At 54.5% G+C, this 26,214-nt stretch overlaps 2 protein-coding genes across 2 annotated transcripts in view; one reads left to right on the top strand and one right to left on the bottom strand.

Moving 5' to 3' along the window:
* The window catches only part of Pinlyp (phospholipase A2 inhibitor and LY6/PLAUR domain containing), a 7,552-nt gene extending 3,699 nt beyond the window's left edge, over positions 1–3,853 (bottom strand). The window contains exons 1-3 of the mRNA XM_035449540.1: positions 2,433–3,853; positions 1,963–2,109; positions 1,042–1,158 (exon numbers count right to left, since the gene is read on the bottom strand). Coding sequence (XP_035305431.1) covers positions 1,042–1,158; positions 1,963–2,032 — 187 coding nt within the window. The 5' untranslated portion in view covers positions 2,033–2,109; positions 2,433–3,853. The remainder of the gene's footprint in view (positions 1–1,041; positions 1,159–1,962; positions 2,110–2,432) is intronic.
* Positions 3,854–4,253: 400 nt separating this feature from the next.
* On the top strand, positions 4,254–25,881 carry Xrcc1 (X-ray repair cross complementing 1). The gene is given in 17 exon segments (NM_001246679.1): positions 4,254–4,304; positions 4,949–5,041; positions 15,439–15,561; positions 18,832–18,990; positions 19,561–19,635; positions 19,739–19,850; positions 20,227–20,336; positions 20,413–20,518; positions 20,687–20,942; positions 21,182–21,298; positions 22,455–22,551; positions 22,671–22,800; positions 23,499–23,553; positions 23,642–23,778; positions 24,874–24,964; positions 25,597–25,672; positions 25,768–25,881. Coding segments are annotated over 17 exon segments (1,902 nt in total).
* The last annotated feature ends 333 nt before the right edge of the window (positions 25,882–26,214 follow it).

Below are 26,214 nucleotides of genomic sequence, written 5' to 3'. Positions count from 1 at the left end.
CCTCCCTTCCTCCTCTCTCCTCCTCCTCTTGTTTGTTTGTTTGTTTTAAAGGCAGGATCTTGTTTTACAGCCCCGGCTGGTCTCAGGCTCCTGGATACCCTCCTGTTCCTCACCCCTGCCCTCATCTCTACTTTTTTCGGATGTATTTGCTCCATCCCTCAGGGTTACAGTCCTCCAGCCAGGTAGCTCCCTTGCTGTCTCCCCCTGACCCCATCTCCGCTCCTGTGTCTCCTCCAGGCTTCTGTCCCGCCCTCCTCTCTGCCCTTCCCGTGTGCTGGAGAGATGGCTCTTCAGTTAGGAACACAACCTGCTCTTGCAGAACACCCCAAGTTCAGCTCCCATCATCGGTGTCCCGCAGACTGCCTGTAACATTAGCTCCGAGGGACCTCACCTCCTCTCCCCACCTCTGCAAGCCCTGTACTCACCTGCATAATGCCTCCCCCGCCACACACGTAATTCCAAAAAAAAAAAAACATTTTTAAAAAGACTCTTTCCCTCCTGCTAGTTTCCCGTCTCCCCTCGTCTTTCCCTCACCCAGCTCCCCTCCCCTGCCCCGTTTTATTTCATGTGGATGGGTATTTAGCCTGCTCCTAGTATGTGCACCGCAAGTATGCAGTGCCGGTGGCGGCCAGAGGAGGGCGCTGGTGCCCTGGGATTTTAGTTACAGACCATTGTGAGCCACCATGTGGACGCTGGGAATTGAAAACAGAGATCCTGCGGGGCCTTTAATCCCAGCACTCGGGAGGCAGAGGCAGGCGGATCTCTGAGTTCGAGACCAGCCTGGTCTACAAGAGCTGGTTCCAGGATAGGCTCCAAAGCTACACAGAGAAACCCTGTCTCGAAAAAAGCAGCCGGTGCTCTTGACAGCTGGTTCATCTCTCCATCCTCCCCCTGCCTTTCTTTCAGCACAGCCTGGGTCTCAGAATCTCTGCCCACAGCGTTTTGTGCAGCACCCACGCGTCTCTCCCACCTCTGATTTTCCTCCCGGTGACCATCCCGCGAAGGTACCCCACCCTCTTGGCTGAAGCCACACCCTCCTACTTGTGCTGGACTCGCCCACGAGAACCACGCATGCGTCTTTGCCGGCTTCGCAGGTCTTCATTTTCCCGCTGCATGTGTGTCCCGAACTCTTGCACACTTCGCAGCTCAGAGAGCACCCTGCAGCGAGGCGAGCAAGAGGGCAGGGTGCGCGGTCACGGCTAGGGTGGTCTGCAGACCATGGTTTGGACGGAGAGATGACTTGCGGGGAGGCACTAGGGTCTTCCTGATCTTTCGGGGTTGGGCACTGAGGACTGTCCAGGAATTGTCTGGCGATGCCCGCGAAGTGGCTTCTAGGGCGGGAAATGACTCCACCGCAGAGCCTGTTTTACTTAATAATTACAAGGCTCGGGGACTTTGGACGCCAGGGTCCTATGAGCAAGCTCAGAGGCAGGGAGGGGTCGTGTCAGAGTTTTCTATGGGGCTTTTGTAAGATTTCAGGTCCGGCTGGTTCTTGGGGTGTGGAACTCGGCTTCCTGAAGAAGGTACCTGGTAGCTCAGGCAGGGGTCTGTGTCCTATGTCAAAGCGGGAGACTGAGGCCCAGAGGGATCAGTGGCATGAATTCCTCCCTGACGGGGTTGGAACCCAGCCACCTTGGTCCTAGCGACAGTGGCGCTGGCTTGGGAGTGCTGAGGGCCTGAATTCCTCTAAGTCCAGGGAGAAAGGGACACACCTCTGTCCTTACTAATTCGTTACATTTTAAAGAATTTTCTCTGAAGCTCAGCTCTCATCTGATTTCCCAGAATTCAGATGCCGTGTTTTGAGATCCTTCCTGGGGCCCACCAAACCTTGTCAGACCCAGGCTTTCTCCTCCTTAGTCTCTGCATCCTTCATGAATCTGGACACCCACCCCCCTCTCTTGAGGACCTTGCTCAATGCCCTCTGAGATACCAGGAAGGAGGCCAGGTCCCGTTGGCACTTACCGAGACCCAACAGGGTGCAGAGCAGTGTGAAAGCCAGCAGGAAGGTCCTGTGCCTTCTAGACAGCCTCATGGTGTGTGACCTGGCAGTCCCAGGTCCTGTGCCCTTATAGGAAGCCAGGGAAGGGCGGGTCTGGTCCCACCTTCACCCTGGGGTGAGAAATAGCTGAGGTCAGAACCCCTGGCAGTCCTCCACAGCCTCCGGGTTGGAACCATGGAGCCAGCAGCATCCACAAGATGGACTCAGCCCTCCCTGCACCGGGACCTGAATTCAGTGTCTCGATTTCCAGTGTCTTCTTCCACTTGGACCTAGAAGGTTACTTACATGTTTTTTCCCTCCCTTACTCCCCCTCCACAAAGCCTAAGTTTGGAGTTGGGCCACTTGATTCCCTGCGGGTGCAGAGCAACCTCGGAGACTGGCATCCCCTCTTCTCTTTTCCCAAGGAGGCGCCCAGCGTGGGTTGGGTCCTAACCTGGGAGCGCCCAGCATGTCTAGGCCCGTCCTGCGGGGGCCGGGCGCCTTGTCAACTTTTCCTTTCCCTTTCTCGTGTGCCTGCCTCACAGACACTCTTCTGTATTTGAGCTGTGTCCGGCTCCGAGCCCTCCCAGGGACCAAACACAAGAGAGCCTGTCAGCGGCCAGAGATGGGCGAGGATGGAGACAAATGCTCGCAGAGCATTGGGAAACCAAGGCGTCCGTGGGAGCCGGCCGGCCTGTGCGCGCCAGCGCGTGTACATGGCGCAAAATTTGTGTTTAAGATCTTTCTCCCTCTCTTTTGGAGTCAGGTCAAGAGCCAAGAAGGGTCTGAGTGCTCTTTCTGTCATCTACTGTCTGTCTGTCTGTCTGTCTATCTGTCTATCTGTCTGTCTGTCTCTGTCTCTCTCTTGCACGCCCTCTCTGTGTTGGGAACGTGTTTTGTTTTACTTAACATCTTTCTTCCTCTTTTGGTCTTAGGCCAAGAGCCAAGAAAGTTCTGAAATCTCCCTCTGTCTGTATGCGCGCGACTGTGTGAGCGCACGAGCGCGTCTGTGTATATGCGCGCGCCTGTGTGAGCGCACGAGCGCATCTCTAGTCTGTCTGTATGCGCGCGCCTGTGTGAGCGCACGAGCGCGTCTGTCTATATGCGCGCGCCTGTGTGAGCGCACGAGCGCATCTCTAGTCTGTCTGTCTGTATGCGCGCGCCTGTGTGAGCGCACGAGCGCGTCTGTCTGTATGCGCGCGCCTGTGTGTGTGCACGAGCGCGTCTGTGTGTGTGCACGAGCGCGTCTGTATATGTGTGCGCGCCTGTGTGTGCGCACGAGCGCGTCTGTGTATGTGCGCGCGCCTGTGTGTGCGCATGAGCGCATCTATCGTCTGTCTAAATGCGCGCGCCTGTGTGCGCGCACGAGCGCATCTATCGTCTGTCTATAGCGCGCCTGTGTGTGCGCACGAGCGCGCCTGTCCGTCTGTCTGTCTATAGCGCGCCTGTGTGTGCGCACGAGCGCGCCTGTCCGTCTGTCTGTCTGTCTATAGCGCGCCAGTGTGTGCGCACGAGCGCATCTATCCTCTGTCTATATGCGCGCGCCTGTGTGTGCGCACGAGAGCATCTATCCTGTCTATATGCGCGCGCCTGTGTGTGCGCACGAGCGCGTCTGTCCGTCTGTCTAAATGCGCGCGCACGAGCGCGTCTGTCTGTCTGTCTCTCTCTCGCGCGCGCGCTCTCCGTGATGGGAACGAGTTTTGTTTTGCTTAAGATCTTGCTTCCTCTTTGGTCTCGGGCCAAGCGCTAAGGAAGTTGTGAAGTCTCCGTCGGTCCGTCCGTCGGTCCGTCCGCGGGGAGAAGGGGCCGGAGCGCGCCGGCAACCGCAGGCGGAGGGCACCGTCTCGCGGGCGGGACGCAGCCGGCTCCCGGAGACCCTCTGAGGCTCGGGATTGGCCGGTCACCGCGCGGCGTCCGATGACGCGGCCGGGCACGTTTCCCCTAGGGCCCAATCCCGTTGTCAGGCTCCCGGAAAGCCGGGTGCTACGTCATCGGGAAGCGAGGCCTGCGAGTGGTGGGATCGGGGGGGGGGAGGCGGGGCCGCAGGGGAGGCTTGTTGCTAAGGGGACCGGGCGCCTGGCTCGGCCGGGTCCGTCCGGAGCATGCGCAGTGTCGACGCGCGCCGCGGCGCGCCGCGGTTTGAAAGGCCCGGGCGCCGCGCGCGTGCGCGCTGAGTCCGTGCGGGGCGCGGAGGCTCGCCCTGCTCCGAGCCCTCTCGGCGGGGTCCCTTCTCCGTGTGTGGCCGGCGGGGAGGAGCCGGTCCGCGGCCGTGGGCATGCCGGAGATCAGCCTCCGCCACGTCGTGTCCTGCAGCAGCCAGGACTCGGTGAGGGCCGCCGGGGGCGAGGGCGGGAAGGAGACGCGGGGCCTCCCGAGGCGCGCTGGGGACTTTGGGGGAGCCCAGGGCAACTTTGGTGGCTTCCCCGGGGGGGCTGGGCACGCATCCGGGGGACACGAGCGGTTCGGGGCCACGCTGGAGCTCCCCGGGGAAGGGAGGGACAAGGGGGCCCTGGGCAGCTCGCGCGGAGAGTCGGCCAGCCTCCCCCAAATCACCGTATTTTAGTTGTATTTCTTATTTATTTGTCTTCTTTTTTTTTTTTGCTTTGTTGTTTTTGAGACAGGGTTTCTCTGTGTAGCCCTGGCTGTCCTGGAACTTGCTCTTGTAGAGCAGGCCGGCCTCGAACACACAGAGATCCTCCTGCAGAATTTTAGTTTTATCTCTTATTTATTTGTCTTGTGTTTTTGTTTTTTTCGAGACAGGGTTTCTCTGTGTAGCTTTGGAGCCTGTCCTGGAACTGGCTCTTGTAGACCAGGCTGGCCTCGAACTCACAGAGATCCTCCTGCCTCTGCCTCCCGAGTGCTGGGATCAAAGGCCTGCGCCACCACCGACCTGCAACTCATTTTATTTCTTTTTTTTTTTTCAAATAAGCTTTATTTAACGGACCTCCACTTCTCTACTCTTGTCTGCAGACCCATTGTGCAGAAAACCTTCTCAAGGCCGACACCTACCGGAAGTGGCGGGCAGCCACCGCAGGCGAGAAGACCATCTCTGTGGTCCTACAGGTGATGCTGCCCTTCCCCTCCTCAGCCTCCCGGGCTGTGAAGCCCCCGGCCTCATTCCCAAGCCAGCTGGGCGTAGGGCGAGCCGATTTGCCTTCCCTGGTAGAGAGAGTGCCTGCTCATCTCACCTGCCTGGAAAATGGGCAGGGTGAAATCCCAGTGCCCCCTTGGCAGAGGAGAGAAGAGTCTTAAGCCCAGAGATGACCGGGAGTCAGTCGGGAGTAGGTTGATTCTTGCTCTGGGCCTCAGCTTCCTCAGCTGGGACACTGGCAGTCATTGCTGTTTCTGGTGGCTGCAGGGCCAGAAGGTGGCCATGGAGGTTTTCTACATAAAACAGTTTCGTTGTAGTAAAGAGGGCAAAGTTGGAGGAGCTGGTGGCTCAGGCCTGTGATTCCAGTTGCTTGGAAAGTTGAGACAGGAGAGTCCTAAGTTCAACGATGGCCTTGACAACTTTTTTTTCTTTTTCTTTGAATTTTCCAGAGTTTCGAGACAGGGTTTCTCTGTGTAGCTTTGGAGCCTATCCTGGCACTCGCTCTGCAGACCAGGCTGGTCTCGAACTCACAGAGATCTGCCTGCCTCTGCCTCCCAAGTGCTGGGATCAAAGGTGTGAGCCACCAATGCCCTTTTTTTTTTTTTTTTTTCTTGTTAAAGATTATGTATAGTGTTCTGCCTGCATGTGTGCATACACACCAGAAGAGGAAGAAGAGGGCACCAGATCTCATTATAGCATTATAGATGGTTGTGAGCCACTATGTGGTTGCTGGGAATTGAACTCAGGACCTCTGGAGGAGCAGTCAGTGCTCTTAACTGCTGATCGCCTGGCCTGGACAACTTTTAATTTGCCTCAGAAATAAAAGTAATTAGCATTACAGGAACTACTAAAAAAAGGGTTAGGAATACAGCTCAGCTGTACAGTGCTTGCCTGGAACACTTGAGACCCTTGGCTCCATCCTAGTGCCACCAAATTAATTAGTGAATGAAACAGGTGTAAGGAGAGGATTGAAAGTAGCCAGCAGACTGGCTTTTTTGTGTGTGTGTGTGTGGTTGCTTGGTGTTTTGTTTTGTTTTATTTTTGAGATAGGATCTCTCTACAGAGTCCAGGCTGTCCTGGAACTCACTCTGTAGACCAGGCTGGACTTGAACTCAGGTCTGCCTCCCTCCACCTCTTGAGTGCTGGGATTAAAGGTGTGCGCCACCACCGCCCACCTCATTCTCTTAAATTATAGCTGATGTCTTGGACTCCTGATTCTCCTCTGTCATATGGGATGGAGGAATTCCAGGTAGATACTATCAAGTCTGGCATCTGTCTGTTTGCCTTTCTTTCATTTAACTTAAAATCCACGCAAACATACACACTACATACACGGAGAGTACTAAGGGCCTTTTGCAGGCCAGGCAAGAGATCTACTAACTGAGCCATGTCCGTAGCCTGGCTGACACATTTCTGACTGCTTTGTTTGTTTTGTTTTTAATTTATGCTTTTTGACTGCTTAAAGATTTTTTTTTCATTTTAGTTTCTTTTGTATACATGCCTGTGGGCACACAAGTTCAGTGGCATCACGCATGTGGAGGTCATAAGACGACTTGTCGCAGTCGCTTTTCTCCTTCTACTGTGTGGGTCCTGGTTCCCTGGATCTAACTCGGGTCATCAGTCTCTTCCTCCAGCCTGAAACTTAGGATGGTCTTGTTCCAGTCCCCCAAGCGTACCCTCACTTCTGGCCTCTGCGTGTGTTTTGTAATGTTCTAACTCAAGCCAAACCACAGCTCTGCAGCTCTAAAGACCTTTTATTTTTCTTGGATATGAGAGTAGAGCATGTGTGACATTTTTTTTAAGATGGGCTCACTTCGTGGCACAGGCTGGACTCCAAAGTCCAATACTTGCCTCCCTGATGCTTCTCATGTCCTGGAATCAAGACATGCTAATGCTTGGCCTGAAAGTCTGTTTCTAACACTGGGCAGTGGTGACTCACACCTTTAATCCCAGCACTCGGGAGGCAGAGGCAGGTGGATCTCTGTGAGTTCGAGGCCAGCCTGGTCTACAGAGCTAGTTCCAGGACAGGCTCCAAAGCTACACAGAGAAACCCTGTCTCAAATAACAAAAAAAAAAAAAGTTTTTGAAAGGAACAAGAAATTTGAGGACAGCGCCAGAAAGATGGCGTGAGAGTGCAAACTGCTCTCCCAGAGGACTGAGTTCAGTTCTCAGCACCCAGTGATGACTCAACAGCCTGTAAGTCCAGCTCCAGAGGATCGGATACCGCTGGCCTCTGGAGGCACAACCTCCTTCCACACACTTATTTAAAATGATAACAATAATTTTTTTCTGTTTTCGGTTTTATTTTGTTTTTAAGACAGAATTTCTCTGTGTAGCCTGGCTGTCTTGGAACTCACTCTATAGATCAGGCCGACCTCCAATTCACAGAGACCCGCCTGACTCTGCCTCCCGAGTGCTGGGATCAAAGGCCTGCAATCACCACAACGCCCGGCAGAATTAGATGCTTTGAAGCAGCTGCCCATTGCCCCCTGTGTGGTGGCCCGTGTTTTATCCAAGGGTCCTGCTGTAAAGGTCTTTGCTACCACTCATGGATGACAGTGTAAGACAGCCCATTCTTGAGAGGTGGTACTTTTGACTACGTTGTCAGCCTCCTTTGTTTCCATGTGCACTGCTGAGCTACAGCCCCCAGGCCCCAGCCACCGCCACAGTCACCGTGCCCAGCACACATACTTTCCTCGGCCACAGTCCTTGGTTCTGAGTCAAAGGCTACTAGGTGAAGGACTTCGGTGGGGACAAGGCTCATGAGACCCTCTCTAAGACTGAACATATTTGTGGCCTCTTTGCTTAGTAGTTCTGGCTCACAGAGCCCTTTGAGGGTTATCTAGAAGCTTAAACAAACAAGCCAACATAGATCTGTGACATCTCCCGGCCAGTGTTAGGTGTTTAAATGTGTCTTAAATCCTTAGCCAGAGACTGGTAATGAAAACTAATGTTATTTGCCATTATAACTTGCCAGTCAGCAGCCTACACACCTCACATGGCTTGATTCATTTGGACCTCGTAAAACCCCATGACCTACAGACTGTCATTATCCCCATTTTGCAGATAAAGAAACTGAGGCCCAGTGAAAATTATGCAACTGAGAGCCTGTCTTTTAAACCGTGTGAGAACCAGGTTGCTTACCATTTAGTTTGGGGGTCTGGATTCAAATCCTACCTCTCCCTCTTACTCACGCCGACCTCGGGCAGCTGTGTCTCATCTCTCCAAATGTACCCATTGAGAATGAAGACACCCAAGGCTGGGGTGGTTGTAAAAACCGTGGTGACATAATGTCTGCAGAAGTGCTCTGTCAACATGTAGGAGTTGATATAAAGGGAGGGGCTGGGGATTTCTTTATGCGACAGTGATTCCTCAGGCCTGGCTTACGATCAGGTGACACCACCCCCACCCCTGCTCCCCTGAAAGGACGTTCAGTTCTGTAAGAGGGCTTGGGAACCGAAAGACTAGAGGAGGAAGAAACGTGACGGAGAACTAGGGAGCCGGACAGGTAAAGCACGGGACTGTTTGGAAAAGACTGAAGTAGGGTGTGTTTGCCAGGGAATTAGGGAATCCAGAGGGGAACATCTTGGGGAAAAGAGCATGCATTCTCCTTGGGTGTGACTTTGGGAATTCCGAGGCTCCCGAGATGGCTCAGTGGGTAAGGGTGCTCGGAGCCAAGCCTGACAGCCTGTGTCCAGTCACTGGCCCCCGCTTGGGGGAGGAGAGAGCTGGCTGGCAGAGGTTGTCCTCTGACCTCCACATCACAGGGCATGCGTGCACAACCCCTCCCACGTACATTAAATGAATGAATGTCCAGCTGGAGAGATGTCCAGTGGGTAAGAGTACAGGCTGCTCCTTCAGAGGACCTGGGTGTCATTCCCAGCACCCACGGTGTCACAGCCATTTGTAACTGCAGTTCCAAGGGAAAGGACGCCCTTTCTGGCCTCCGAGGGCACCAGGCATGTGGTGCACAGACATCTGTGTGGGCGGGCAGAAAACCCACATACATAGAAAACTTACATAGAACACCCACATACATAGAAAAGTGTAAAAGAAAATATGGGGGGCAACCAGAGGTCCTGTGTGTACCTGGAGACAGAGGTGTAGACATTGATGCTTGGAGTGGTTCATCACTTCTCAGCCTTTTGGCTAGGATCAAGGGTAGCACCATTTGTTCACTCATTCAGTTATTCCACAAGTGTGTGTTAAGTGCTTTCTGTGAGTCGACACTGGTCCTGGTCTGTCAGGCAGTGGGCAGTACATAATGACATTCACACCTGGAGGCCAGGCATGTGGCCGGGGTGGTGGAGAGCCTGCCTGGCTGGGTGTGGAGGGTTGGAGGAGAGCCTGCCTGGCCCTGGTGCACTCCGCGTCCTGAGTTTGAACCCAGTCACCACAGAGATTGGACACAGTGCTGCACGCCTGTCACCCCAGTACTCAGGAGGATCAGAAATTCGAGGTCATCTGCTACATAGCAAATTTAAGGTCAGCCTGGGCTGCATGAGACCCAGCATGCAAAGGCTGACAGGCTCATTAAGTTGATCCTGTATCAGGCAGTGAGCCATGAGTGCTGTGGAGAACGGAGCAAGGGGAGGAGGAGTGTCCAGCCAGATAGTGGTGTGGTCAGGTTTTTAATTAAATATGAGGTCTGGTGACTTTTTTGAAAAATTTAAACTGAGTGTGGTGGTACACACCTGTAACCAAAGCACTGGGGAGGCAGAGGCAGGCAGATCTCGTGAGTTCAAGGACAGCCAGAGCTACTGTCTCAACCTACCCCTCCCAATTTTTTTTAGAATTTATTTATGTTTATGAATGCTTTACTGTATGCATCTACACACACACCACTTGAGTGTCTGATGCCTGGAAGTTGTGGTTGTGAGCTCTGTGGATGCTGGGAACCAAACCCCTGATCCTCTGCAAGAGCAGTAAGTGCTGTTAGCCACTGAGCCATCTACAGCCTTACTGGTGACTTTTTTTTTCTGAGACAGTTTCTCCATATAATCCTGGCTGTCCTAGAAATCACTCTGAAGACCAGGCTGGCCTTGAACTCACGGAGATCTGTCTGCTTCTGCCTCCTTGGTGCTAGGATTAAAGATGTGAACCTTTTTTTTTTTTTAACTACATTTATTGTGTGTGTGTGTGTGTGTGTGTGTGTGTGCGTGCATGCGTGTATGTGCGCACGCTGCTGTACATGGTATATTTGTAGACGTCAGAGGGCAACCTGCAGAAGTCACTTCTTTTCCTCCCACTCTGTGGGTTTTGAGGGCAGTGTCTTTGCTCACTGAGCCATCTCTGCAGCCTGGAGTCTGGTGACTTTGAGCAAAGGAGGCTGAGCATCCACAGGGAGGGGAGCGACAGGTAAGGAGGCCAGTGAGCAGGCTAGGACCAGAGCTGATGGGGTGAGGGTAGGACCCTCTCGCAGCACCCAAGACCAGGAAAGGGCTGTTTGAGATGGGAGCCTCCAGGGCCTCTGCAGAGAGAGGATAGGATGCTACTTAGGTCTGCACAGGCTCCTTGTTCCCTGTTGAGAATAAACAAGAGGTCAGCACTGTGCATTGTTAGATTCCATCGTACCAGAGACCCCTGGGAAAATCCAACTGCACTTAGCACTTGCCAGTTTGTAGGTAACTCTTGAGTTCATCCAGCGCTGGCTTTGGTTCCTTTGTAGTGACACGAGAGAAGACAGTAGAGCCTTGTGTGCTCTCTTGCTTCCCTGTGTGTTCTCCAAACACGGTTACACAACGTTGGTATTGCCACACAGGGTTCAGCCCTCTGGTTGTGTCAGCCGCACACACCTCTTTTTGTCAGCCATGGCCACTCTGTGCCCAAATGGTCACCTGCTTCCAGCCAGGGAGTGCAGCCTCTTTGCCAACCCCGCCTGTCCTCCAGGGGATCCTGGGACAGGTCCAGTTGGAACATTGGTGTATCACCTGAGTGTCAGCAGCACACGGAACGCTTCATGCTTGTTTTGTTCTGTTGCCGTTTGAGACAGGGTCTGGTTGTGCAGACCTCCAGCTCTGTGAGCCTCTGCTTCACAAGTGCTGGGATTGATTTCACATTACAAGTGCCGTGTCTTTGCCATGTTAAAAACTTCTTTTTTTTTAATTTACTTATTCATGTGTGTGGGTGCTCTGTCTGCATGCACACCTGCACACCAGAAGAGGGCATTGGATCCCAGTAGAGACGGTTGGGAGCCACCATGTCCTTGCTGGGAATTGAACTTGGGACCTCCGGAAGAGCAGCCAGTGCTCCTAACCACTGAGCCATCTCCCCAGAGCCCATTGTTATTTTGTTTTGAGACCGGGTCTTACTCTCTACTTCTGAGCCGTTCTCCCAGCTCTTCAATTTTGAGAAAGGCATTCACTGTGTGCAGCTCCGGCTGGCTTTGTCTTGTGGTCTTCCTGTCTCCTCCTCGGACTACTGAGATTGTGGGTGGGCACCCCTGTCCTGTTTGTTGCTAGTATTAATTTGAGACAGGGTCTCACCCTGTAACTCAGGCTGGCCTGGAGCTGGTGACCTTCCTAGTCAGCCTCCTGTGCTGCCTTCTGCATGCTAGGCCAGCACACTCCCCACTGAGTCTTTTTCCAGTCCCCCCTCTCTGTTTTTAATTACTGCACACAGGGCAGCGCTTTCTCTAGCCCTCTCTCACCTTTGCCCACTTTCTGTGGCCCATCTTGTTCGCTCTCATGCATTGTGTCTACCTAGGAAGATTAGAAAAACATGAACGACAATGCAAGCATAGAATACCAGGTCGGGGCCGTTTGCATAGGCTGCTGGGTAGTGTCCTGAGTTTGATCCCTAGCACTGCATTAAGGCAGAAAGAGACGAGACAGGACCAGAAGTCCAAGGACTTTGTTGGCTACACAGGAAGATGGCGGCCTGCCTGGGACACATGAGACGCAGTGGGTTTTGGTTTTTTGTTGTTTTGTTTTTTAAAAAGTATATAACACCAAAGTGGTAGAGGTCTGCTGGTGTGTGCAAGGCCCTAGGACACCCCCAACACTGGGGGCAGGGGAGACAACAATAAAAAGCCAGACTCCAAGTGTGTAGTGGAGAAGATGAAGCCGACTTAGGAGTAGAGGAACCCTTGTGGGAGAAGATGAGGGCTTCCTCTTTGTTTGGTCTGAAGTATCTTGCTCAGAAGGAAGGCATGAGCAGTGGTGAGGTGTGGGGAGTCTTTCAGATTCTGGGGTGGCAGGTGTGAAGGCGGGGGCCTCCGCCTTCTTGGATAGGAGATGGGTGATATAGCTGGAGAAGAATGGTTGAAGCCACAGGAAGTCGGCTGGGCTCAGTGTCAGAAGGTTCTATGCTGACTTGCGTTCTCTCCGTGTGCAATGCTGTGGGCCCAGGAACAGCACTGGAGACAGTGGGCTGCCTTTCTCTTGGGCTTTGCTGCTCTTCCACGATGAGGAGGTGACTGCAGCATCCGAGCTTGGAGCCCTGGTGGAAGAGTAGGTTTTGCATTGCTTGCGCTGCTGCTGGCGTGAGCACTCAGTTTTGCTCTGTTTTCCTCTGTGGTGCTGGGTATTGAACAGGCTGTGCAGGTTAGACAAGCACTCCACCGTTGACCCTCATCCCATCTTTGAGACAGGGTCTCACTGAGTTACCCATCTGCTCTTGAACGGACTCTGTGGCCCAGACAGGCCTTGAACTATGGATTCACCTCCCAAGTAGTTGTGGTCGCGGGCCCAGCTGGCTGCAGTTGTTACCTTGGGGCACCCTTCTCAACCGAGGAAACATTGGCTGTGGTTTAGAATGACAGTGGAGGCCAGTGTTGTGTGGCAGTAGATAGGCAGTTAAAAGTTTATTTTTAAGTATGTGTGTGTGGGGGAGGTGCATTTTAGTGCAGGTGCCTGCAGAGGCCAGAGGCATTGGGTCCCTGGGGACCTAGAATTACATGAGGTTATGAATTTGTTGTGGGTTTGAAGAGTTCTGGCAACTGAGCCATCTCTGCAGCCCTGACCGTGAGCTTGTGATCCTCCTGCTGTTGTAACTGGATGTTCTCACACGAGAGGACAGCAGGACGAACTCTTTATGAATCTGAAGGGTTTTTTGGGCCACACAGTCCCGGCCAGGAGCACGCACTCCTGAGATCACGTGAGCAGGGGAGTTATAAAGGTAAAGCCACAAGTTTGGTGCGTCCCGTTGGTGTGGCTGTGATGGCTGTTAGCAAGCATGACAGGATATGAACTTTGAATAAGATTACGGCACAGCGGTGTCACCATGCAGTTAATGGCGGATGAGTTATGGTTCCTAAGTGCCATGTGTACCTGAAGGTCAGACTGACCTCAGTTTTAGCCCAAAGAGGTCAGGTAGGGTTGAGCAAATGTGTTTTTTTCATTTCAGTGCCTCCACATTCAGAGTGCTGAAGTGATGGGCATGCGCTACCATGCTCTATTTATGCTTTCCTGGGGCTCGAACTTAGGGTTCCTGCATCCTAGGCAAGTCCTTCACCAACGGGACTACATTCGAAGTCCAAGACTTCGAATATGCCTGTGAGGGCTGTGATAGCTCTTCATCCAGCATCCTGTAAAAGAGCCCCAGACAGCAGGGCGATGGTGGCGCGCACCTTTAATCCCAGCACTCAGGAGGCAGAGGCAGGTGGATCTCTGTGAGTTCAAGGCCAGCCTGGTGTACAAACCTAGTTCCAGGACAGCCTCCAAAGCTACAGAGAAACCCTGTCTTTGGGGGTGGGGAGCCCCCAGACTGGAGAGCAGGAGGCTTAGCGTTACCCATCCTGACTGCCCCGCACCCACACACCTTTCTGTGCCTTCAGCCCTCGGGCTGGAGCCGCAGGTCCTTTGGTGAGAGTCTTCATAAATAGCTCTTTCTTCCAGTGAATAATGAGCCTGTGTCAGGCAGTGCTCCTGCTCCCAGATAATAGACTCAGCAGGAAGCCTGGGGCTTTTCTAGGTCAGCACCTGACAAAGCCACTCAGATCAAAGGGAAACAGGCCTGGCAAAGCGGCCCCGGCCTGCAGTGCTAGCACCTGGGAGGTGGAGCTAGGGGGACCCCAAGTACAAGGTGTGCTTGGGTCGTGTCCCCTCTCCCCCAGCACACACACCAAAAGAAAACTAAAACTAAGCTCTGTGAAAACAGAGCTGTGGTGGCTCATGCTTGAGATTCTGACTGTTGGATTGTGGGTGGCTGGCACTGCAGTGTAAATGAGGGCTGGAGAGTTGGTTCAGCACGCTGCTCTTCTAGAGGGCCAGGATTTGCTTCCCAGCACCCGAATGACGGGTCACAACTATCTAACTCTACTTCCAGAGGATCTGACACCCTCTTCAGGCCTCTGCAGGGACTGGGAAAGCATCCAGGCAAAATGTCCATGCACATACGATAAAATAAATAAACTTAAAACAAAAGGATAACTACAGTCTCGTGTTTGCACTGGGTGGCAGACTTCAAGCTGTCTCAGAAAGTGACTCCATTCCTGACTGAGCTTCCTGCATTTCAAAGAGTTACCTGCTGGGTGGTGGCGATGGCAGTGGTGGTGTCATAGGCTGAACTTAGATCTCTGGTCTACAGAATGAGTTCCAGGACAGCCAGGGCTACCCAGAGAAACCTGTCTCAAAGAAAACAACAGCAACAACAACCACCTCTCCCAAACAAAAACCTTCTGATTTTCCTGCACCACCTTTGTAACCCCAATATTTACACACAAGCCCCAGCTTTACTCCCCCCATAGCTTTTTCAGTATCGTCACAGGGATCACCAATATGAAAACATTGCCAGGCTGACAGCTGCCGGGTGCCTACTGTGTGCCATGACCTCCGGCAGATTAGTTATGTGGGAGTTCCTTGACTCGATGAGCCCCTGGTTTATAGATGAGGAAGTAGAGACTCTAGGAGGTGAGCCAGCAAGGGCGCACAGCTAGTGTGTGGCAGAGCTGGGATTCAATGGCAGGACTTGGTGATGAGCAAAACCCAAAGAGCCCCTGGCACGCATCAGTTTGTTTGTTCAGGAACCTACATAGTCATATGTCCTTTGTATGACAATTGAACCTAGCTATCTATGCCTTTGGCTATTGCCACCAGGGAGTGTGGCAGTGACCCTGTCGAGAGGTGGGAGCGTGGTGTTGGTGAACCAAGTGTACAGTGGGGATAGGGTGTGTGTGTGTGTGTGTGTGTGTGTGTGTGTGTGTGTGTGTGTGTGTGTGTGTGTGCATTCATTCAGCGAATTCTGCTCCATGTCATGCCCCGGGCTGCCTGCCAGACAAATCATGACACCACTCAGTTCTGGTCCCCACTGACACATAGGTGACGTTCCAGGGAACACTGCAGCCCAAGTGGGTATCATCTCTCTTTCCCTGTCCCCCGTTCCAAAGCCAGCCAGGGCAGAACTCATGGTAGCTTTTCTTTGCCCACAGTTGGAGAAGGAGGAGCAGATACACAGCATAGACATTGGGAATGATGGCTCGGCCTTCGTAGAGGTGCTGGTGACCCGGTCTGCCGGAGGGGGCGGGGCCACAGCCATCGAGCAGGACTATGAGGTGAGCGGGGCTGGGGGGATGCTGACACCCCCATATCTCCATTGCTGTCCCCCGTGCTTACAAAAGGGGGCGGGGGCGGGGGCGGGGGAGGACCCACCCAGCCTCCCTTCTGGGTGAGTCTACAGGAGTTAGTACGAAGCAGTTCTTTGTGGAGCTGGATCAGCAGTTAAGGGGGAGTGATGCCCTGGCACCAGTGTCGGGCAGCTCGCAGCCTTCTGTAGCCCCAGCTCCAGGGGGCGCTGCACTTCTAGGTTCCAGAGGCTCCCACACCCCCATGCACATAGTATAAGTAAAATAAATCTTTAAAAATGACTGCTTCTCGCCGCGTGGTGGTGTCGCATGCCTTTAATCCCAGCACTCGGGAGGCAGAGGCAGGCGGATCTCTGTGAGTTTAAGGCCAGCCTGGCCTGTAGAGCGAGTGCCAGGACAGCCAGGGCGACACAGAGAAACCCTGTATCGAAAACCAAAAAAAAAAAAAAAAAAAAAAAAAAAAAATTACTGCTTCTCTTTCTAAAACGTAGATCAGAATTTACTTCATAACAGCAAAAATAGAATGCAGTGCATTCCTTAGCTGGACTGTTCATCTTGTGTGTGTTTTATTCAGGGTTTGCCCCTCTAGAAGGTGGTGTGGTCAGCTCAGGCCTTTGTGTTCCCAAGGTCTGGAAACAGCTGTGCTTCTGCAAAATTTCAAATTGAACTTATACTCAAGTCTGAGGTTGTTAAATCTAGTCACAACTAAAGCTCAGGGCTTTAAAGTGCTTGGCTTTCATATAGGAAGTAGACACACAAAGGAGGAGACAGTCAGGCAAGGTTGCTTCCTCCTCCAGGTCAAGTCCAGAGCACAGGGCAGCAACACCATTTCCTGCAAAGTCAACATGCCTTTCCTCCTCCACCCAGATCTCGCAGAGAAAGACAGGCTTGGTGGTAATACCAGCCACTCTGGGGGATGAGAGAGGAGGTTTGCAAGTTCAGCGCCAGCTTGGGCTATTATGTAGAGTATTTGAGGCCAGCCTGACCAACTTGGCAAGACATTTCAAAATTAAAAACAAAAGAAAAATAGGGTTGATGTTGACACTACGGATCTGTGGTGGGAGCCGAGGGTGTCCTGAGCAGTATTTTTCCATTTTCCTGTGCTTGTGCCTAAAATGCCTTTGTAGTTCCTGTGTCTCATCATATACATGTTGCCTGGTTTCTCCTGTTCAATGTACACTAAAAGGAAGTCATTGATTACAGGATTGGAAAAAAGCCTTGGACTGGGGGCGTGGCTCAGTGGTAGAGCCCCTGCCTAGAATCCCCCAGTGAGGGGCTGGGGGCGTGGCTCAGTGGTAGAGCCCCTGCTAGAATCCCCCAGTGAGGGGCTGGGGGCGTGGCTCAGTGGTAGAGCCCCTGCCTAGAATCCCCCAGTGAGGGGCTGGGGGTGTGGCTCAGTGGTAGAGCCCCTGCCTAGAATCCCCCAGTGAGGGGCTGGGGGCGTGGCTCAGTGGTAGAGCCCCTGCCTAGAATCCCCCAGTGAGGGGCTGGGGGCGTGGCTCAGTGGTAGAGCCCCTGCCTAGAATCCCCCAGTGAGGGGCTGGGGCGTGGCTCAGTGGTGGAGCCCCTGCCTAGAATCCCCCAGTGAGGGGCTGGGGGCGTGGCTCAGTGGTAGAGCCCCTGCCTAGAATCCCCCAGTGAGGGGCTGGGGGCGTGGCTCAGTGGTAGAGCCCCTGCCTAGAATCCCCCAGTGAGGGGCTGGGGGCGTGGCTCAGTGGCCCCTGCCTAGAATCCCCAGTGAGGGGCTGGGGGCGTGGCTCAGTGGTGGAGCCCCTGCCTAGAATCCCCCAGGGAGGGGCTGGGGTGTGGCTCAGTGGTAGAGCACTTGTCTAGCATGTCTGAAGGTCTAGCCTTCATCCCTAGTATAAGAAATTGTACAAAAGAGATTCATCAGAGTTGGAGGTAGCCCAGACTAGAGAGTAAGAGGTTAACTTTGGAAGCCTAAAGGCAGTGTGACAACCAGAGTGGTTTCTCTTTTTTTTTTTTTTTTTTTGAAGATTTTATTTATGTATTATGTATACAACATTCTGCTTCCATGTCTATCTGCACACCAGCAGGGGGCACCAAATCTCATAACGGATGGCTGTGAGCCACCATGTGGTTGCTGGGAATTGAACTCAGGACCTCTGGAAGAGCAGCCAGTGCTCTTAACCTCTGAGCCATCTCTCCAGCCCCCACAGTGCTTCCTCTTTACAGTAAATAGGAAGAGACATTTGGGGGTCTCCATCACTGAGTGTGGGCAGCAGCTGCCAGCTGCATTTCCCTTCATCACCTCCCTCCCTGGGTGAGAAACCCAGCCCTGCAGTTTACTTCAGAATCTGGCCCTGCCGAGGAGTGAATGGTTTTCTTTGACTTTATTGTTTTCTTTCCCTAATTAGAGCCGGGCACCAAGAGACATATTGTTACATTTTCCTTTTATTTTTATTTATTTATTTATTTGGTTTTTTTTTTTTTTTTTTTTAAGACAAGGTTTCTCTGTGTAGCCCTGGCTGTCCTGGACCTTGCTCTGTAGATCAGGCTGGCCTCAGACTCAGAACTCTGCCTGCTTCTGCCTCCTAAGTGCTGGGATTAAAGGTGCACACCACCATCACCCAGCTTGGCTTATTTGTTTTTTAAGACAAGGCTTCACTAAGGAGTCCAGATGGAGCTACCCATGTTCCTGCTTCTGTGGTGGCCCTGCCATGACCTGGAGCCAGAGACCATGCCCATTACTTTTTTGTGGACAGAATTTAATACAAGAATGTAATTACTGGCTGTTACTGTAAGATTGGGGTCTGATGAAGAAAAGTCAGGGCAGCTAGCTGTCACCCCTGGGATGAGGAACAGAAGGCAGGTTGGAATGTGGAAACATCTGTCACAGTGTAGAGGGGCCCTGGGGCCTGAAACTGACCCTGAAGAGCAGGTGTAGGGTGCTGCACACCGGGTTCATCTGGTGTAGCAGAAAGAGCAGTCTCTCTCGCTCCCTCTCTCGGCAGAGCCTGGTAAGGCACAGCTGGCCCTCAGATGTGCTTTGCCATCACTTAGTAACTGACGCTGCTCCATCTTTAGATTTGGGTCTCTTATTTTTGGCATCCTGTAATTCCCCCAGCCTTTGAGCTGACTCAGCTGAGCATCTCCAAAGAGCATCTGAACCCTGTGCCTCTCTCTCCCTGAGACTCCTGCTGCGGTTCCTTAGGGCATCTGGGCCTCAGTGTTGTCATCTAGCTCTGTTCTGCATCTATTATGTTGTCTCCTCCCTAGGTCCTTCTGGTCACCTCCTCTTTCATGTCCCCTTCTGAGAGCCGAAGTGGCTCAAACCCCAACCGCGTTCGTATGTTTGGGCCTGACAAGTTAGTCCGGGCGGCAGCGGAGAAGCGCTGGGATCGTGTTAAAATTGTGTGCAGCCAGCCATACAGCAAGGTACGTCGTGTGGAAGCAGAGGCGTGGCCCAGGCCAGGGGTGTCTGGGGGCCATCCTGAGTGCAGGGCGCTGGGGGCAGTGCACAGCTGCTGCCCCTGTCGGATCGTGACCTCTGTGTTCCCAGCAATGGGCTTGAGCTCCTCCAGTAACAAGCAGCTTAGTTCTCTAGAGGGAGTGTTAGAGAGTGAACGGAGGCCTACCAGGCTCTGTTTAATGTCACTGTCGTCGTCTTACTGGGGCCAAGAGCTCAGGTGCCTATCTTCTAGTTCTGCACCCTGAAAGCAGAGGAGCAAAAGTTCTGCATTCCAGAAATGGCTCCAGTCAGAGATAGGATACACAGAAGTGGACTCGTTGCCCTCCAGCAAACTTCCATTTGCAATGAAGGTCAAAGAGCCAGTGCAGGTTGAGGGCTAAGCCTTGGCCTTGTCTGCAGTTAGGGCTCCGTGAGGGTTAATGTTACCATCATGACCATCCTCCCTTGGGCACCTGCTCTGACTGAGCCAGAGAGGGCTTCCGCTGTGACGGGCTTGAGAACCCAGCTCTGTGCTACCCAGACACCTCCCGTTCCAGGACTCACCCTATGGCCTGAGTTTTGTGAGGTTTCACAGCCCTCCAGACAAAGACGAGGCGGAGACTCCATCCCAGGTAAGCTGCACCTGTCACCCCCACCCCCCCTCAGCCTTCTCCCCGCCTCTCCACCCCTGCCTGCCAGCAGCCTTCCCACAGCACTGACCTTGCGGGACCTTAGAAGGGGACCGTGACCAAGCTCGGCCAGTTCCGTGTGAAAGAGGAGGATGATGGTGCCAGCTCCCTAAAGCCAGGGGCTCTCTTCTTCAGTCGCATCAACAAGACGTCTTCAGGTGCGTGTGGGGACGGGGTGCATGGAGCCCTGGGATCAGCTCCTAGGCCCACGCCTGAAATCTCAGCCCAGGGAGGCGAGGCGGGAGGTGAGACATTTATGGTCTCCCTCAGGCAGGTGCAAAGTTGGAGTTGAGCATAGGCTGTGTGACACCTGACTTGTCCTAACAAAAGGACGTGCCCTGCAGGGCATGGCTGGATCCCTGGGTCTGGGGACGAGGCTGTCAGGGAGGGAGGCTGGGAGCTGGACTGCTGAGTGTGAGGAGGAAGTCTGGAGCCCTGTGCCACCTCTGGGCTTGGGAGTGCCATGACACCTGATGATAGGGCTGAAGTGTGTGGGCCTGCACTCTCAGTGTCAGCTCACTGTCTCCCCTGTAGTCTCTGCGCGCGGCCCAGCAGGACCCAGCTATGCAGCAGCTACACTGCAGGCTTCTAATGCAACCTCCTCGGCCTCTTCGGTCTCCAAGGCTTTGGGTAGCTCTTGCAAGGTAAGGTCGTCAGTCAGACACTGGGGTGTGGAGAATGAGAGGAGCTGGAAGGCTCAGCCCATCCCCGCCTCCTCAGCCTCAGGAGTCTCCCAAAGGGAAGAGGAAACTGGACTTGAATCTAGAAGACAGGAGGCCTGCCAGCAAACCTTCAGCAGGGCCACCCACCCTCAAGAGACCCAAACGTAAGCAAACCGGACTCCTTAATTCAGCCGAGATCCTGGCTAGTGTGTCATCAGGGAAGGCTGGGGTCCTGACCCTGCCATCTAGGAAGGGGGGCAGGGGGGCCTGATTTCCCGTGTGCTGCATGCACACCCCAGGGAACCACTGAACTTGTGTTTTTTGACTCCCAGTGACTGTTCCTAGTCGCTCCCCAGCTGCAGCCGCAGCCTCTACCCCAGCACAGAAGGCAGCCCCAGGGAAGCCCCGAGAAGGCACGGAGCCCAGGGGAGCCCGAGCTGGCCCCCAGGAGCTGGGGAAGATTCTGCAGGGTGTGGTGGTGGTGCTCAGTGGCTTCCAGAACCCCTTCCGCTCAGAGCTTCGGGACAAAGCCCTGGAGCTGGGGGCCAAGTATCGGCCAGACTGGACCCCGGACAGCACACACCTCATGTAGGCCTCCATGTCACCCACTGTTCCCCGTGCAGCCCTCTTGTTTTCACTCTGTCCCTGTTCTGCTACCCTCCCTCCCGACTTCCTTCTGTCTGTCTGTCTGTCTGTCTGTCTGTCTGTTCCCCCCCCCCAGTTCTCTGCTTCCCCCTCCCCTAGCCCCGTCTCTGTTCTGTCTGTCCCTCGCCCTGTCCCATTTGTTGGTCACATCACATCTGAGATCCCTGTTCTGCGTTCCCCAGCTGTGCCTTTGCCAACACCCCCAAGTACAGCCAGGTTCTGGGCCTCGGAGGCCGGATTGTGCGGAAAGAGTGGGTGCTGGACTGTTACCGCCTGCGGCGCCGGCTGCCCTCCCGCAGGTGAGAGCGCACTATGCCCCGCCTCTCAGGCAGCTCACACCCCTGCCTCTCACCCCAGAGCTGGGGCCAGCTAGGCCGGCTCAGGTGATCTCAAACCAGCATTAGCTGGTTTCAGCGAGAGGGGCAGGGCCTCTAGGTGGGTCACAGACTCTGTAACATCTGTTTTGTGCAGAAGGGGAAGGACACAGCAGGTTGCTGTATGCAGAGGCTTCCGGTGGAAACAGGAAGCTGTGTCAGAGTGGGGCCAGGTCTCAGCACACGCACGCACGCACGCACGCACACATACACACTCACACACACACACACACACACACACACACACACACACACATACATACACACGCGCGCACGTGCACACACACACACTCACAGGCATGCACACACACGTGTGCACACACATACACAGTCTACTGAGGATCAAAATTTTGAAGATGGTGGGGGCTGGAGAGATGGCTCAGGGGTTAGAGCACTGACTGCTCTTCCAGAGGATCTGAGTTCAGTTCTCAGTACCCACATGGTAGCTCACACTGTCTAACTCCAGTCTCTGAGTATCTGATGAGTACTTGTCATCATTGTGGGCACCAGGCACATACATGATGCACAGACATACATTCAGGCAAACACTTATACATGTAAAATAAAAATAAGATGGAGGCCTTTCTAAGGGACCCAGACTGGAATTCAATTCACTCTAGCCCTGCCTCAGACTCCTCACGTTTGCAGTCATCTCCGATGGTTTGTAACCAGCACTGTGTAGACGCCACGCAAGCCCTTCTCCCAGCACACTGTTAGGGAGTAGTGACGAGTCTGTGGATGTTCCGTGCAGATGCTGCTTTCTCTCATCTGATTGGCTGAGTGTACAGATGCAGAGACCCCCAGGTTCAGAGTTCCACCTGATCTGCTTTTGAGAATTCCCCTCGCTGCTCGGTGGCGCCCTCCTTTGGTTCTCAAAGGGAAGACTGGCTCCCATTGCTCTCTCCTCTCTCAATTGGAACAGATCTTCCCCAGGAGGGAAAGAGTCTGCGGGGTGGCTGGGCTGCCTGCCCAGCTGTGGACCCCTCTGGATCTGGGAGGGGCAGGGGCAGTGGAGCCACCACAGCCCCTCCCCCCAGAGTTCTTTCTTCCTTCTGTGCCTGAGGCCCGATTCCTCCCCTAGGTACCTCATGGCAGGGCTTGGCTCCAGCAGTGAGGATGAGGAGGACGACTCTCCCGGTGAGCGTGGTGAAGACGAAGCTCCCAAGCTTTCCCGGAAGGTCTGATGCCCCTCGCTGGCCAGGGTCTGCTGTGCTGCCTGCCTCAGCTTCCCGCTTCTGCCCCCTGCTGGTTGTCCAAAGCCTCACTGCCCTGACCTCACTCAGCCCTCCTCCCTCAGCGGCCTCAGGCCAAAGCCAAGACCCAAGCAGCAGGACCCAGCTCACCCCAGAGACCACCCACTCCAAAAGAGACCAAATCGCCCTCACCAGAACCCCAGGACAATAGTGACACTGAGGGGGAACAGTCAGGTTAGAGTCTGAATGGGGGAGAGGTCTGTACTCCTATGTTTGTGGGGAGGAGGGCTGGGCCTGGACCCCTGGGTCTGAGGGAGGAGGGCTGGGCCTGGAGCCCTGGGTCTGAGGGAGGAGGGCTGGGCCTGGAGCCCTGGGTCTGAGGGAGGAGGGCTGGGCCTGGAGCCCTGGGTCTGAGGGAGGAGGGCTGGGCCTGGACCCCTGGGTCTGAGGGAGGAGGGCTGGGCCTGGACCCCTGGGTCTGAGGGAGGAAGGCTGGGGCCTGGACCCCTGGGTCTGAGGGAGGAGGGCTGGGCCTGGACCCCTGGGTCTGAGGGAGGAAGGCTGGGCCTGGGCCCGTTGGTCTGAGGGAGGAGGGCTGGGCCTGGACCCCTGGGTCTGAGGGAGGAGGGCTGGGCCTGGAGCCCTGGGTCTGAGGAAGAAGGGCTGGGCCTGGAGCCCTGGGTCTGAGGGAGGAGGGCTGGGCCTGGAGCCCTGGGTCTGAGGGCAGGGCTGGGGTCTAGATTTCTGGGTCTGAGTGGGGAGGACTGTATCCAGGTGAATGGAGTAAAGGAGAGGGCATAGAAAACTAGATTGAGGGAGCAGCTTACTTAGTTTGAGTTCGAAGTCCCTGGCTCTATTCTCGGTGCCATTCTGAGAGGGGTGTTAACAGACTTCCCAGAAAACAAGCCTGTTGACTGCGTTGCTACTGGCAGAAGGACAGGACAATGGGGCGGAAGATTCCGGAGACACCGAGGATGAGCTGAGGAGGTAGCTGGGGTGGGGTAGATGCAGCCTGCCCTTGGGTGGGGGTGCCTGCTCCCTGAGTCCTCACACTCCACAACCCTTGACCTCCCAGGGTAGCCGAGCAGAGGGAGCAGAGGCAGCCCCCAGCTCCAGGGGAGAATGGTGAGGACCCATATGCTGGCTCCACAGACGAGAACACAGACAACGAGGCTTCCACAGAGGCTGACCTGCCAATTCCAGAGCTCCCAGGTTGGAAAACCCTGACTTCTGAGTGTCACTGCTGTGTGCTATGCCACCTGCTCCCTGGCTCCCCGCCTTAACGCTCCCCTTCCTGCTCTCACCAGTGTGACCGTGCTGTGTGGTGACCCTCCCTGTGTGAGCAATCTTATTTACTGGTCAATGATTCAAGACTCCTCACCCTACCCCCAGGCTCAGCTCTGTTACCTGCCCTGCCGCACCATGGCACCTGAGTACCAGGCACGTTGTTTGCTTAACACTCATTGCTGACAGTGTTAAGCCAATGCTGTGTGCGCGCATGCTCTTGCCTGTTTGAGACAGGGTCTCAGGTAGCCCAGGCTAGTCTCAAACTTGTGGCTCTCCTGCCTCAGCCTCCCAAGTTCTTAGATCACATGTGTGCTACCACACCCTGCTGGGGCACTTGGAAGATAGCAGAGCCAGAAGACAGGGAGAACTGCAGGGATGTGGGAAGGTGTCTGACCCTTCTGGGGTCAGGAACGGAAGGAGAGCCGGGTATGGCGGCCCATGCCTGCAGCCCCAGCACTCAGGAGGCCGAGGCAAAAGATCACAAGGTCAAGGCCAACCTGGACACTGCTAAGACCCTGTTTTATAAAAGAAAGGAGGGGTAGGAGGCCAGGGGAGAAGAAAAGGCATCAGGGTGCAGCAGGGGAGGTCGGGTTCCCAGGCTGTGGACGTGGCAGGGAAGAACTCTGAACCCCCCAAGCTCCCAGAATGAGGACAGTGAATCAGTGACCTGAGAAGTCACCTCAAGATGGCAAGGAAACCAGCTCAGAGTCCAGAGAAGCCAGCTGAGGTGAAGTGGTGGCTGCTTCTGGGCCGAGCCAGAAAGGTGTCTGTGGCCTGACCATGAGAGCCACATGGCTGTAGGTGGCTGTGTGTCTCGGCTTCTGCTTAGCGGCAGGCGAAGGCATGCAGGAGCCTCTGCCGGCTTGCATGGGGGCTAGACTGGAACTTAGTAGTCAACGGGTCCCCACTCTGTGAGCCAGGCGCCTCCACCTTCCTCTCTGTCCCCCAGTACTCAGCGGTCCTGGTGGATGCTTGGGGATTTGGGGCCTCATGTTTCCCCTTTCCCCGTCTCTCCCACAGACTTCTTCCAGGGCAAACACTTCTTCCTGTACGGGGAGTTCCCTGGGGACGAGAGGAGGAAGCTTATCCGATACGTTACAGCTTTCAATGGGTCAGTTGCAGGGTTGGTGGTGGGTCCATGGGCGAGCTGGCAACTTGACTGTAGCGGGTATGGGCTGTGGAAAGATGGTGTGGGTGTGCCCAACAGGGTGAGCACAGGCTTCAGAGTCCAGGTGCTAGCCCTGGCCACTGTGCTGTGTGGCCCAGGAGGCTTGGCTGCTCTTCCCTCCCCTTCTGAGAGGGTTAGCACTGTGGGCGTTGCTGGCGTGACTTGTCAAGGCTGCTGTGTGGGAGGTGCAGGTCTCACAGGCAGCCCCAGAGGTCAGAGGTCAAGCAATAAGCCAGGCTCCAAAACAAAACCTAAAGCAGTTAAACAATGAGGGGTCGGGGGAGCTTGGCCAGAGAGAGGCCAGTGTCTACCACAGTAGAGGACAGCTAGGCCTGCGTTAGTGTCCCTCCTCCTCAAGCAGACATGTGGATCCCAGCAAGAGACAAGGAAGAAGGTGCCACAGTAGAGGACAGCTAGGCCTGCGTTAGTGTCCCTCCTCCTCAAGCAGACTTAATATGGATCCCAGCAAGAGACAAGGAAGAAGGTGTTTCATAGACAGTGCGACACACCTGAGAGTGTGGGCAGGCCGCTAACAGTCCACCCCCCCACCCCTGCTTCCTCCTCTCTTCCACCAGTGAACTTGAGGACTACATGAGCGAGCGGGTCCAATTCGTTATCACAGCCCAGGAGTGGGACCCCATCTTTGAGGAGGTGAGCCCTGGGGGGGAGCAGAGATGGGGAACCCCAACCCACTTTTGAGTTGCCTCTGTCCTCTGATTATACCCATGTGGACCTCTCTCCCCCAGGCCCTGATGGAGAACCCTTCCCTGGCCTTCGTCCGGCCCCGGTGGATCTACAGTTGTAATGAGAAGCAGAAGTTACTCCCCCACCAGCTCTATGGAGTGGTGCCCCAGGCCTGAGTGCACACCTGTGTGCATGCTTCCAGCTGTGCACATGTACACACAGGCCGGGGTGACCATGCGTGCACACACATGAGTATAATAAAGGAGACTTTGTTTGGAGCAGGTGTTCCTCTCTCAGGAGGCTCCAGCTCAGGTTCTGTCTGGGTTCAGCTTGCCCTCTGTGCTGGCCAGGGCTCTGGGCTGCCCCATGGCCCTGTCCTAGAGTCTGGGAAGAGGTGAGTGGGGCCCTTCCACCAGAGATCTGCTAAGAAACTGTTCTCTCTCCCGGATGGCGCTGTAGTCCTGCTGACAGGAGGCAGGGAGTTCCCAAACTTTTGCCACTCAATGCTG

Source organism: Cricetulus griseus, chromosome 9, assembly GCF_003668045.3.
Source record: "Cricetulus griseus strain 17A/GY chromosome 9, alternate assembly CriGri-PICRH-1.0, whole genome shotgun sequence".
NCBI lineage: Eukaryota > Metazoa > Chordata > Mammalia > Rodentia > Cricetidae > Cricetulus > Cricetulus griseus.
Note: the sequence above shows the minus strand (reverse complement) of the source record. Positions and strands in the feature narration are given on the sequence as shown.